Source organism: Scyliorhinus torazame, chromosome 9 (genome assembly GCF_047496885.1).
Source record: "Scyliorhinus torazame isolate Kashiwa2021f chromosome 9, sScyTor2.1, whole genome shotgun sequence".
Classification (NCBI taxonomy): Eukaryota; Metazoa; Chordata; class Chondrichthyes; order Carcharhiniformes; family Scyliorhinidae; genus Scyliorhinus; species Scyliorhinus torazame.
This window is the reverse complement of record NC_092715.1, coordinates 162,119,362-162,133,182: the sequence shown is the minus strand read 5'-3', so window position 1 is coordinate 162,133,182 and position 13,821 is coordinate 162,119,362. Positions and strand designations below refer to the sequence as shown.

Sequence of the window (13,821 nt, the reverse complement as noted above, 5' to 3'; positions counted from 1 at the left end):
CCATATCTAAACTAACTAATGCACTCTTGTGCATTCCTCTTTTGCCTGTTTTGCATGTGCCTTTGCCTCATTTAATGCTTTTCACCATTGCTGCAAACCACCTGATGGAAGACATTCATTGGGGGGAAACGGCAGGCAATTTTGCAGGACAATCTGGCACAGCTCTGGCTCTTTTTAGGAAGTGCAGGCTGGCTTTAGTAACCTCATACAAATAAGCCTACTGCTGCATTTAGGCACCACAAGAGTGTTGCTGCATTGGAGGGGACAGGCATGGGTTAATCTTGCATCGCAGTCCCCAATGCCATTTAAAAGGGAAGTGACATTTGTCCCTAATATCTCCAATGTGAAGGTTTTCAGATGTAGGGAGGCTTGAGGCGAGAATAAAAATCATACTCTTTTCCATTCATGTATGGAAAATGAAAGATATCTGGAAGTCCAAATTGACAGTAGGTTGAAACTAACACAGGAGTGCTTGGTAAATAAACCACATTAGGTTTTCATGTGTATTATGAGGGCTTCCGTATGTCTGAGGACTTTTGCAAAGGTTGGGAGAGCTGTCCCACAGTTTATTCAAGCAACAACCTGACATGACCACACTCACTTGAGTAATGCCTTTCAGGTATGTCCCAGACACCATCACCATCCCAAGGTTATGTCTATCCCACAACTGGATAGATCCACCAGAGATGGCAGCACAGTGGGATACAGTCAGGAGGGAGTCCTCAACATCTGCTCTGTGAAGTCTCATGGCATTAACTCAGAAATGGACAAGGAAACTTACAATAGATGGTTACCATCTATTGCCTCCCTCAGCTGACGAATCAGTAGTTCTCCATGTTGAACACCACTTGGAGGAAGCACTGAGGGGGGTCAAAAGCACAGAATGTACTCTGGGTGGGGACTTCTGTCCATTACCAGGACTGGCGTGATAGCACCACTACTGACTTAAAGGACATAGCTACTAGACCAGGTCTGTGGCAGGTGGTGAGGGAACCAGCAAGTGGAAAAAACTTACTTGATCTTGTCCTCAGCGATCTTTCTGTCACCGATGAACTTCACATTGAGTTGTGTGGCATTACCACCATGCAATCTAGGATAGTTTCAAACAGATCTAGTGACTTAAGCCTGGCATCCATGAGGCACTGTGGGCCATCAGCAGCAGGAGTATTGTAAACAACAAACAACTGTAACCTTATGGCCCAGCATATCCTTCACAAAACCATTACATCAAGCTGAGAGATGAACTCTGGTTCAATGAAGAGTGCTGGAGGGCATTCCAGGCATGTCTAAATGTTTCAACCCGGTGAAGCTACAACACAGGACTACTTGCATGTCAAACAATGAAAGAAGTTCTTTCCAGAGCTCTAAAGGGGCGATCCTTTAAAACAGAGACGAGGAGGAATTTCTTCAACCAGAGGATAGTGAATCTGTGGAACTCTGCCGCAGAAGGCTGTGGAGGCAAAATCACTAAGTGTCGTTAAGACAGAGATAGATAGGTTCTTGATTAATAAGGGGATCAGGGGTTATGGAGAAAAGGCAAGAGAATGGGGATGAGAAAGATATCAGCCATGATTGAATGGCGGAGCAGACGCGATGGTTCGAGTGGCCTAATTCTGCTCCCATGTCTTATGGTCTCTCACATTGTTGGCGTACACCAAATTTGTTGGTCATTGTTACTGACCCAAAGAAGCTATAAATGCAGTTAAGAAGCTGTGTTTATGTAGAATATGCCAAATTAAATTTTAACTCCATAAATGTTTTTAATTCCATCATAATCACACTTAGCCACCCTTTTAAGATGTTACATTGTTGGGGTATTGGCACAATACAATGTGGGCAAAAGACTCATGGAATTTATGGCACAGAATTATGTTGAAATATCTGCATTAATATTAAGCAATGTTGACTATACTGGTTTTCACATTTAACTTTGATATAACAGATTAACATTCTTAAATACTTCTAAAGTGCCACAATTTCTAATTTGTGCTTCATTTTATTTCAGCGTGCCCGAAGCTGCCCTTCTGCAAAGTACACCTGTAAACTTTGTGATGTGCTGCTTCAATCTGTGTCATCTGCCTTTAAGCACATTAAGGAGAAACGACACAAAAAGTGTTTAACGGTAAGTTTGGGGTAAAGTTTTTTAATATTTATATCAGCCGCATACTTTGAAATCTGTTGCTTCCAAAATTGAATTGGGAGTGAGTTACAGTGCTACTTTCATGAATTATGACTGTACAATTCAAGGGCTGGAGAGGGGCAGGTAAGAAAGTAGAGTTAAGACCACAAATCAGATTAACCATGATCATCTTAAATGGTGGAGTAAGCTCAAGGGCCTAAATGCTGCCGCTTCCTCCTATTTCTTATGTTTTAATGTTATATTCAAGCTCACCATATTTTTGAAAGAAGACACCATATTCATAATGTGCATTATTGCAGAATTATTATTGCAATGTAATGCTTAATAGTTGCTATTCAAAGTAATTGAGTGTCCAAATATTTTTTAATTGGGCTTTATCAGTGGGGGTATAGAGTAAAAGAGCAAGGAGACTATGTTAACCTTGTATAAAACACTGGTTTGGCCTCAAATAGCGTATTGCATCCTGTTACAGGCACCACACTTTAGGCAAAATGTGAAGGTATTAGAGACAGTGCAGATAAGATTCACGAGAATGGTGGCAGTGCTGAGGAACTTCAGTTATCTAAACAGATAAAAGTTGGGACTTTTTCAGAAGGAAAGGTTAAGAGGCGATATTTTAGAAGTGTCCGAAATCATGAAGTGTCTGGAAAGAGTAGATGGGAAGAAACTGTTCCCTGTGGTGGAAGGATCACGGATGAGAGGGCACAGATTGAAGGTTATCAGCAAAAGAACAATGGAGTCATGAGGAGAAACTTCTTTCTGCAGCGAGTGGTTAAGCTCTGAACTGCAGTGCCTGAGAATGTGCTGGAGACAGGTTCAATTGAGGATTCAGGAGGTAATTGGATTGTTATCTGAAAATGAAGAACGTGAAGGGTTATGGGGAGAAGACAGGCACCTGGTACATTGCTCAGCCAGAGAGCCAGCGCAGCCACAAAAGGCTGAATGGCCTCCTGTAAGTCTGTGACTTGTCAACAAGTTTCATGTGGTGGTCCTGGTGAACACTGAATGTGTAACGATGTCAGGTAAAACATTACGGTTAAAGAAAAGTTAGGAAACGAGGTGAATAGAACTATGGATAAGGCAGAAAAAAAGACAGAAAAGGAATTGCTTTATTTTTCCCTCGATACCTTAAGATGTTTGTGGAAGATGAGCACCATCTTCTAGGGTTATTCTTTATCCCAGAACATATAAACTGGTTACAATCTTATTGCATTTGATTATGGTGGCTTCTAAAAATTCGAAAAGTACTTGCGTTGCTTAATTGTTAATATTTAATAATATATTAGACTTGGATCATACTTGCCCTACACTAGCAATATGCATTCTAAACTGAAGACATTTAACTTTTCTTTTTGAAAATATTTTTATTCAAGACTTTTTACAGATATGCACATAATATCAGAAGAAGAACACACCAACCGAACAAAGAACCACAACCCCCGACACCAATACCCCGCCACGTCCTGACTTCTCCATTTTAACCCTCCTCCCCCTTGCTGACCCCTCAATTCTCCTTGAAGAAATCAATGAACGGTTTCCATCTCCGGGTGAACTATTTTACCAAACACCTGCAGAGTAAACGTGACCTTCTCCAACCTCAGGAATTCTGCCAGGTCGCTCACCCACACTCCTGCCTTCCCCCGCTCCAAGTCCCTCCAACCCAACAAATCCGTCTGAGAGCTATCAGGGCGGCAAAGGCCAATACATCGGCCTCTCCCCTCCCCCGGACTCCCGCGTCTTCTGACACACCAAATGTCACTACCTACAGACTCTGACCCACACCCAACACCGCAGACGTCACGTCCGAGAACCCCTGCCAGAACCCCCTCAATCTTGGACACGCCCACAACATATGGCTATGATTCGCAGGTCCCTCCGCGCACACACCGACAGCTATCCTCGCCATCGCCATGTGGGCTGTATGCACCACTAAACTGGATGAGACTTAACCTCGTACACGATGAGGACACGTTCACCCTCTGTGAGGCTTCTGTCCACGTCCCGGCCCGCAACTCCCTACCCAGTTCCTCCTCCCACTTGTGCTTAATATCCTCCACCGGGCCCCCTCCCCCTCCCATCAATTCCTTATAAATATCCAACATCTTCCCCTCCCTATTTCATCCTCTGATAACAGCTCATCCTGGTGCGGCACTGTTGCACAGTGGTTAGCACTGCTGCCTCATAACACCAGAGACCTGGGTTCAATTCCGGCATTGGGTCACTGTCTGTGTGGAGTTTGTACTTTCTCCTCATATCTGCGTGGGTTTCTTCCGGATGCTCAACTTTCCTCCCACAGCCCAAAGATGTACGGGGTAGGTGGATTAGCCATGATAAATTGCCCCTTAGTGTCCAGGGATGTTCAGGTTAGGTTATGGGGTTGCAGGGATAAGGCAGGGTGTGGCGAGTGGTCATGGGTGGAATACTCATGTGAAGGGTTGGTGCAGACTCGATGGGTCAAATGACCAATCTGCATTGTAGGGATTCTATGCTTTTCGATGAACACCAGGGGCAGCAGCCCCAGGAGTGACTGCACTTTTCTCCTCACGAAATCCATTTCCTGCAGATACCTAAAGCCATTCCTCTTGGGCAACTCGTACAGTTCCTCGAACTCCTCCAGCCCCGTGAATTTGCCCATATAAACAAGTCCCTGAAATACTCAATCCCCAGTTGCCGCCATCCCCGAAACCTCGCGTCCAGCCCTGCTGGCACAAAACCGTGCTTGTTGCAAATCTGTGTCCACAGCGACATACCCTCCAGCCCAAAATGTTGCAAATCGGTGTCGACAGTGACATACTCTCCAGCTAAAAATGTTGCCCGCACTGCCCAAACACGTTTAATATCGGTACCACCACTGGGCTCACAGAGTACCTGGCCGGCGAGAACAGCAGAGAGCCAACAACAGAGCCCTTAAACCTGTTCCCCTACACGACGCCGCCTTCACCCACCCCCCCAGGCTGACTCCTCCTCCACAATACATTTCCTCACCATCTCAATATTCACCGCCCAATAATAATTATCAAATTCGGCAACACCCGCGCCCCTTCGAGACAAGGATAGGGAGGTTCTGGAACACAAACAGAAACCTGGCAGCACTGTCATTTTCACTGTCTGCACACGCCCAGCCAGCGTTAGCGACAACATATCCCACCTCTTAAAATCTGCCTTCATTCCCTCCACCAACAAGCCAAATTCAATCTATTTAGCTGGGCCCAGCTCCGTGTCACCTGAATACCTATATATCCAAACCTCATCCCACTACCCTAAACGACAACTGCCCTAACCTGCTTTCTTGCCCTCTGGCATTGATCGGGAACACTTCATACTTTCCCATGTTCAATTTATATCCCGAAAACCAGCCAAGTTCCCCTATAATCTCTAATGCTGCCCGTCGGGTCCGAGATATATAATAGCAAATCATCCGCATATAGCGAAACCCTATGCCGCACCCCCCATTCAATCCCTTACCAAATCCCTCGTCGCCCTAAGCGCCATTGCCAATACCTCTTATCGTCAAGGTGAAAAGCAGCGGGCAGGGTGGGCACCCCTGTGTCACCCCACGATGTAACCTAAAACACACTGAACTCACTCAGTTAGTCCGAATGCTTACTACCGGCGCCTTATACAACAGTCAGACCCAATTCACAAACCCCTGCCCGAACCCAAACGGTCTCAACACCTCAAACAAATAGGCCACTTCACCCAATCAAAAGCCTTCACCACGTCCATCTCCACCTCCTGCTCCCCGAGGGTATCATAATCACATTAAGTAACCTCCGCACATTCACCGCCAACTGCCTTTCTTCACAAATCCAGTTTGGTCCTCCCCTATCAGCCCCCGGCGCACAATCCTTAATTCGGCATGCAAGCACCTTCGCCAACAGCTTAGCATCAGCAGTGATATCGGGCGGTACGACCCACACTGCTCTGGGTCCTTATCCTTCTTTAAAATCAGGGAGATGAAAGCCTGTGACAGTGTGGGGGAAAGATCCCCCTCTCCCTCGCCTCATTAAAGGTCCTCCCCAGATGTGGCCCCAGCTCCACCCTAAACATAGAACATAGAACAATACAGCGCAGTACAGGCCCTTCGGCCCACAATGTTGCACCGAAACAAAAGCCATCTAACCTACACTATGCCATTATCATCCATATGTTTATCCAATAAACTTTTAAATGCCCTCAATGTTGGCGAGTTCACTACTGTAGCAGGTAGGGCATTCCACGGCCTCACTACTCTTTGCGTAAAGAACCTACCTCTGACGTTTGATAACGTTTGATAAAACTCTACTCCGAACACGTCTGACCCCAGGCCTTCCCTGCCTGCATCCCATGCCAACCATCACCTTCCTCAGCCCTCTCGGGGGCCCCGCTCCCATTCCCCCTCCACCTTGGGGAACTTCAACCCATCCAGGAACCACAGCATCCCCTCTTACCACGTTGGGGGCTCCAACTCATACAGCCTGCCATACAGCCTGCTATCAAAGGCCTCAAATGCCCATTCACCCTCTCTGAGTCGATTACCACCATACCCCTCTCGTCCCTCACCATACGGATCTCCCTCGCCACTGCCTGCTTCAACTCGTGGGCCTGCATCCTACTCATCTTCTCCCCGTGATCGTACACTGCCCTTCTGGCCCTCCGCAACTGCCCCACTGCCTTCCCCATGTACAGTAATCCAAATTCCATCCGGAGCCTCAGTCTCTCCCTTAACAGCCCCTCCTCCGGCACCACTGCGCACCTCCGGTCCATCCTCAGAATCTGATCTAGCAGCCTTGCCCTCTCATCCTGCTCCACTCTCTCCTGTTTGCCCGCTCGAAATAAATTCCCCCCTTGACCAGCCTTGAGCACCACCCACAGCGTGGCGGCTGTGACCTCCCCTGGGTCATTCAACTCCAGGTAGCTCCGGATGGCAGTCCTCACCCGTTCACACACACCCTCATCCACCAACAGCTCCACATCTCACCTCCACTGCAGCCGTTGGGCTTTCCCCAAACCCACCCAATGCGGCACGTGGTCCGAGACCTCAATCACTGAATACTTTGAGTCGGCCAACCCCCGCGCAGCACCTTGTCCATTATGAAAAAAATCAATCCGGGAGTACGCCAAGTGCGCATGGGAGAAGTATGAAAACTTCTTTGACCTTGGCCTCCCAAACTTCCATGGGTCCGCCCTCCCCATGCGCTCCATGCACCCCCTCAACTCCCTAGCCACCGCCGACACCCTCGATGACTAGTTCAGACCTTATTGAAATCCCCCGCCCCCCCTCAAGATCAGCTGATGCGTGTCCAGGTCCAGAATCCTCCCCAACGTCCACCCCATAAAGTCCACGTCGTCCCAATTCAAGGTATAAACGTTGACCAGGACTACCGGCATCCCCTCCCAACTTCCCACTGACCATCACATACCTATCCCCTGGATTGGCCACAATGCCCCCCCGGATCGGCCACAACGCCACCCACCTAAAACACCACCCTCTTATTAACCGACACCGACACCCACCTTGTCTTTATATCCAGCCCTGTGTGGAACATCTGCCCATCCATCCCTTCCTCAGCCCCGTCTGATTCTCCAACTTCAGATGCATCTTCTACAAGAACACAACATCTGCCTTCAGACTCCTCAAATGCGTGATCACACACAATTGTTTAACTGGCCCATTCAACCCTCGCATGTTCCACGTGACCAGCCGACCCCTGCTCCCCTTTTTAAGCCAGCCCCGGCCCATGTCACGCGCCCCGGCCCATGTCACGCGCCCCTCCAGGCCCACACTCTGAGGTCCGCCGCCATCTGTCCCTTCCCAACTGCTCCACACCAACCACATCCACGTCAGCAACCCCAGCTCCTCTTCCACCCCACCCCTCAAACAACTTCCCTCTCACTCCTGTTGACTAGCCTGCCCAGCCAACATGGTGGCCCTTGCCCGAGGTTTCTGATTTACACTCACCCCCTCCCCCACCCCGATCTTCCCAACCACTAACAAACAAAGAGAAACAAAAGGCACACTCGTCATCCACCGCTCCCCTGGCGAAACCCACCCCAAACTGCCTACTCCATACACCTGACAGTGCAAAACTCCTCCCCAAAGTTCAATGTCCTCACGCTCCTCCTTGTCCATGGTCCCTCATAAAGTCCATCGCCTCCTTTGACGAGTCAAAATTAAACCCCTGCTTCTAACGTGTCACCCACAGGGTAGAAAAACCCGAACTTCACCACCTTCTTAAAGAGGGCAGCCTTTATCCGGTTGAACCCGGCCCTTCACTTTGGCAGCTCTGCACCCAGGCCCTGGTAGACCTGCAGCTCATTTTTTGCTGGCCTCACCCATTCCAAATTTTCTCCTTGTCCAAAAATAGATGCAGCCTCGCCACCATCGCACTCGGCTGTTCCCCCACCTGCGGCCTCCTCCTCAGCGCCCTGTGCACCCAATCCACTTCAAGAAGATGGTTGAAGGCCCCATCAACATCTCCATCCAGCATTCTCACCAAATACTTGGCGCCTCTGCTTCCTCAATGCCCTCAGGCATCCCAACAATCCTTTGGTTCTGCTTCCTGGAGTGGGTCTCTAGGTCCTCCAATTTCTCTCTTAGTCTTTTCTGGCTGTCCAGCACTATTGCAACTCCATCTCCAGTGAGGCCAGCCGCTCCTCATGCTTCGCCTCCTTCACCTTCTGGATCGGCAGCCCTGAGCCTCCTGCCTCTGCTCCACTCTCTCAATCACAGTTCTGAGTGGCTGCACCACCTTGGCCAAATCCACTAAAGCCTCTTTCCTCTGCTGCTGGAATTTGTTGTTCAAAAACTCCACCAGCTGCTCGGTCGACTACTGTGCGGGCAGCGCTATCCCCTTGCCCTCTGCCATCTTCACCTGTGGCGTACCATGAAAACCTTCTTGCTCCAGCTGCTCTCTCTTTCTCATGGCACTTCTCATCCGCTGATTCATACACCAGCCTCACCAGAGGAGCATTACCATCCCTGGGCACTCTCACACCTTTTGCCCTCAAAAAAGAAAAACCATACGGGTGGGGAAGGACCGAAAAAGCCCTCCTTGAGCAGGAGCCACTAAATGTGCAACCACTCATTCAATGGCCACCACCAGAAATCCTGAAGACAGTTAACCTTTAATTAACATATGATAGCCTTGGAATTATTTTCTATGCAGGATGTCAGTGCTTATGAAACCCAGTGATGAGATGTTGTAATTCATTTGAGGACTTGCTGTCACAAGTATGATATTGTTGGTATAAATAGTTTAAGTTTGAGTACAGCCTGTATTTAATCTTCAATGTGGTTATCTTTAATAATTTTAAGAGCAGAGTTTAAGTATTGAGGATGTGTTTTTCTTTCAGTATTGCTGTGAAATATTTCTGCTTCATAATCCACATGTTCACCATTTGCAAGATTTATTTAAAATTTCATGTTGGCTCGGAGATGGGGAAGGGTAACTGCTAACTACAACATATTCACAATGGAATGGTGCGCTGTGAGTAAAAGGGAAAGGAGTGGAAATGCAGAGAACTTCTTTGGTATCACTGGGCTGAATTTTAAAGGGCTCTATAGTCCCCACCCCAGCTAAAAGGTCAGTGAGGAGTCCACTCAAAATCTCAATGGTTGCTGCACAGCAATTTAGCACTGGGAGCAGCTTTAATTCCTTTAAGGAGAGCCTTCTGCCCTTATCTTGGGAGGAAGTCGTGCCTTGGAGAACTGTTGGCTTATCAGGTGGCCAGCAGCAAATACATGAATAGGATGGGAATAGAGGGATACGGACCCCAGAATTGTAGAAGATTTTAGTTTAGACGGGCAGCATGGTCGGCACAGGCTTGGAGGGCCAAAGGGCCTGTTCCTGAGCTGTACTTTCCTTTGTTCATCTCTGAAGTACCAACATTGCCAGTGGGAGCATTAGCCAAGCCGAGGAGCCCAGGTGATTTTAGGTTGAGGGGTCTGGGTGAAAGGGATTGGGGACCAGATTGAAGGGGGAAGGTTAAAGGCTGACCTTGTGTGGAAGAGGGAGGGGAGGAGAAAGGAAGAATGCCATCGATGGGCTCAATGGGTCTCTAAAAGAGATTTCCACGTGGCATGTGCATCGCCCTTCCATGCGTAATATGCTGGCAGCAGTGGAATGAGGCCCTTAAGTGGCCATTAATTGGCACTTAAAGGCCTCAAGAGACCCAAGGGTGGATGGGCCGCCCAACAACTTCCCAATCCCTGTAAAGTTTTAGGCAGGTCAGGGGTGGGCAGGTACGCAGCAGGAAAGTCACACACTGGAATTTTATGTACCGCCCCCCCAACTCCCCCAATCACTGGTGAGAGGGCATGAAAACCAAAATCAGTCCACTTTGCCGATGCAAACTTGTGTTGAAGGCCAAGGTCTGGAGCACTCTTTTTAATTGATGATGTAATTGGCTCCTAAACATTTATATTTTATTCTATAAATTTAAAGTATCCAATTATTTCATTCCAATTAAGGGGCAATTTACCTACCCTGCACATCTTTGGGTAGTGGGGATGAGACCCACGCACTATGGGGAGAATGTGCAAACTCCGCACGGTCAGTGACCCGGGCCTGCTTTTGAACCCGGGTCCTCAGTGCCATGATGTAGCAGTGCTAACACCCCTCCTAAACATTTATTACCTCATAAGCTCAATTTTGCTTTACCAATTTACGTAATTTAGTTTTTTTTAAATGTGATACTTAAGCTTAAAATGCTGTTGACCTTTCTTTGATGTCATCGGGACTAGGTAGTTGCTGCATTTGGAGGAACAAAACCACAGAAATACTTGCAAACATCACATGCACAATGTTTAAAAGCTCACAGTGCTTAATCTCTTCTGATATACAACAGTTGAAAAAGGTTGCTGGTTTTGATCCAGTAGCCTTTATTCAAATGTACCATTTTGTCCCATTCTAAAACATAGTCAATTTATTTTTAACCCTCATTGTAACATCCGGTTAAATAACTGTTTTACGGGATTGCATTATGATAGAATTTTTAAGTTCTGTGCAAATTTCTTCAGTTTACCTTTTCTATCTTTAGCATTAAACAACATCAGTTATTCGATTCAAATCTTTCAGCTTAAAACTCTGAAATGATTGGAAATGAAAAAGTGTGTAAAGTGTTAAATATTTAGGCGGCTTCTCCATAAGATTATGTTTGCAACACTTGAAATGTTTGGTCAGCTAACTTGGTCTGTGCTATTAGGAAAAACAAGAAGAAGAAATGCTCACAAAGCTTCCTCCTCCGAATCTCTCTCAAGTAAGAGCAATTGATGCTGCCATTAACAAGATAGTAGAGGAGTGGGGCATAACTAAAGAAGATCTGAACGAAAGGCATGAAATTACAAGAAGAATGGAAAAGGTCCTGCAAATTTTATTACCAGGTACAAATTATCTGCTTCTTTGGCAACTGTCTCCCGGCTTCAACTTACTCCACATAGATTCCAACTGAAAGTCTCCTCTTCGTGTTATGATCACAGATATCTCCAAGACATGCTGAACTCAAGATACACCACAACATACACACACTCGATCTCTCCCTTAAGCAACACTGACTCTTTCAATCACAATGCTGTTCTGGTTCGATTTAATTTCCTCTTTGCTTCATTCAGTGGTTTAAGAAAAAGCTTTTTATCTTCCTTTCAGGTATGAAGGATCACAAGCAAAGATACTGACACCCCTCCAGATCCTTCCTCCCTTTCCCTTCCCACTGACCATATTTCTTTCTCTAATCTTACCCCTTTCCCGTTTTTAAAATATCTGACCTTCCCCTCTCAGACTCTGAACACTCTGTCCTCAGCAAAGGCCTCAGTTTCATCCCCTGAAGTTCCTGCTTCAATGATTTTCTAATTCAGCATGACGATGAGCTCTTCTTCCATCACCACTTCTTTGATCAGGCGTCTTGCCTCACTTAATGGATCCCTTAATCTGTTTCCAATATTCTCACTCCACCTGGACTCTTCTTTCTGGCCTCTTGTCTTCTTTTCATTCAGAACTTCCGGCATACCATCGGCCATCTCAATTTCTCTGCTTATCCGTTCACTTTAACCTGTCTCCCTCTGAACTTGCTGCACTGTTTTTTCAGATCCAAAACTAACATCAACAAACCTACTGACATGGGTTGTGAAACCATAAGGCAGAGGAGCAGAAGTAGGCCATTCGATCCATCGAGTCTGCTTCATCTGTTTCCAATATTCTCACTCCAGTGAACTCATGACTGATCTGATGTGATGATCCTCAACTCCACTTTCCCGGCTTATCCCTGTAACCCTTGGCTGCCTTATTGATTAAAAATCTGTCTATCTCAGCCTTAAATGTAATTAACTAATTTGCAGCCCTCTGCGGTAAAGAATTCCACAGATTCATTACCCTCTTAGAGAAGAAATTCCTAATTTCTGCCTTAATGGGTGACCCCTTACTCTGAGATTCTGCCCTCTGGTTGTAGACTCTCTCACAAGGGGAAACAACCAGTCAGCATCTACCTTTTAAGCTCCCCGAGTATTCTATATGTCTCAATAAGGTCGCTCCTCATTCTTCCAAACACCAATGAGTACAGGCCCAACCTACTGAACCTCTCCTCCAGAAAATCCCTCCTAGTGAATAAACCGAGTGAACTTTCTCTGGATGGTCTCCAATGTCAGTATACCTTTCCTTAGATAAGGGGACCAAAACTGTTCACAGTATTCCAGGTGTGATCTAACTAGTACTTTGCTTTAGCAGGACTTATCTACTTTTATTCTCATTCCCGTTGAAATTAATTTAAAAATAATAATAATTTAGAGTACCCAAATATTTGTTTTCCAATTAAGGGGCAATCCATCAACCCTGAACATCTTTGAGTCCTCACTTCACCCCACCAGCCTCCGCATTCAAAAAAAATCATCATCCACCAGTTCCGCCAACTCCAGCATGATGCCACCACCAAACATCTTCCCCCCTCTTCCCCCTGTCAGCATTTGGCAGGGAGTATTTCCTCTGGGATACCTTAGTCCACTCCTCCATCACCCCCCAACAACTCACCCTCTTCCCATGGCACTTTCCCATGCAATAGGAGAAATTGTAACACTATCTCCTCCCTGCTCACCATCCAAGGGCCTAAGCCCTTTTAAAGTGAGGCAGCGCTTCACGTGCACCTCCTTCAATCTGATCTGTTGCATTTGCTGCTCCCAGTGTGGTCTACTCGACATTGGAGAGACTAAACGCAGACTGGGTGACTGCTTTGCAGAACACCTACAGTCTGTCTGCAATCAGGATTCAGACCTTCCTGTGCTTGTCATTTCAACTCACCGTCCTGCTCTCACGTCGACATGTCCGTCCCTGGCCTGCTGCAATGTTCCAGTGAAGCCCAGCGCAAACTGGAGGAACAGCACCTCACCTTCCGATTAGGCACGTTACAGCCTTCTGGACTTAACATTGAGTTCAGACTGTGAACTCTCCCCTCCACTATCACCCTATTTTTAATTCTATGAATTTTTCATTTCTTCCATCGATCTATTTTCCCCTCACCATTGTCCCCGTCCCCTCACCCCACTTGGGCCATCTGTTCCCTGTTCCTAGTTCCCCTTTGACACGCTGCTTGCCTTTGTTCTGCCATTTACACATTCTAATCTCTTAATGCACCACAATCAGCACCCTTCTTACCCCCAGTACATTTCCTTTGTCTTTCTGTCCACCACATCTTTTGTCAGTCTCCACCTGGCT

At 46.9% G+C, this 13,821-nt stretch overlaps 1 protein-coding gene across 4 annotated transcripts in view; it reads left to right on the top strand.

The window, feature by feature from the left end:
* The window catches only part of LOC140429554 (terminal uridylyltransferase 7-like), a 145,866-nt gene that overhangs the window by 40,301 nt on the left and 91,744 nt on the right, over positions 1-13,821 (top strand). For all 4 annotated transcript variants that reach the window (XR_011949121.1, XR_011949120.1, XM_072516712.1 and 1 more), the window contains exons 4-5: positions 2,006-2,122; positions 11,327-11,504. Coding sequence is in view for 2 of the 4 variants with exons in the window: in XM_072516712.1 (XP_072372813.1) it covers positions 2,006-2,122; positions 11,327-11,504 (295 nt within the window). In the remaining 2 variants the exon portion in view is untranslated. The remainder of the gene's footprint in view (positions 1-2,005; positions 2,123-11,326; positions 11,505-13,821) is intronic.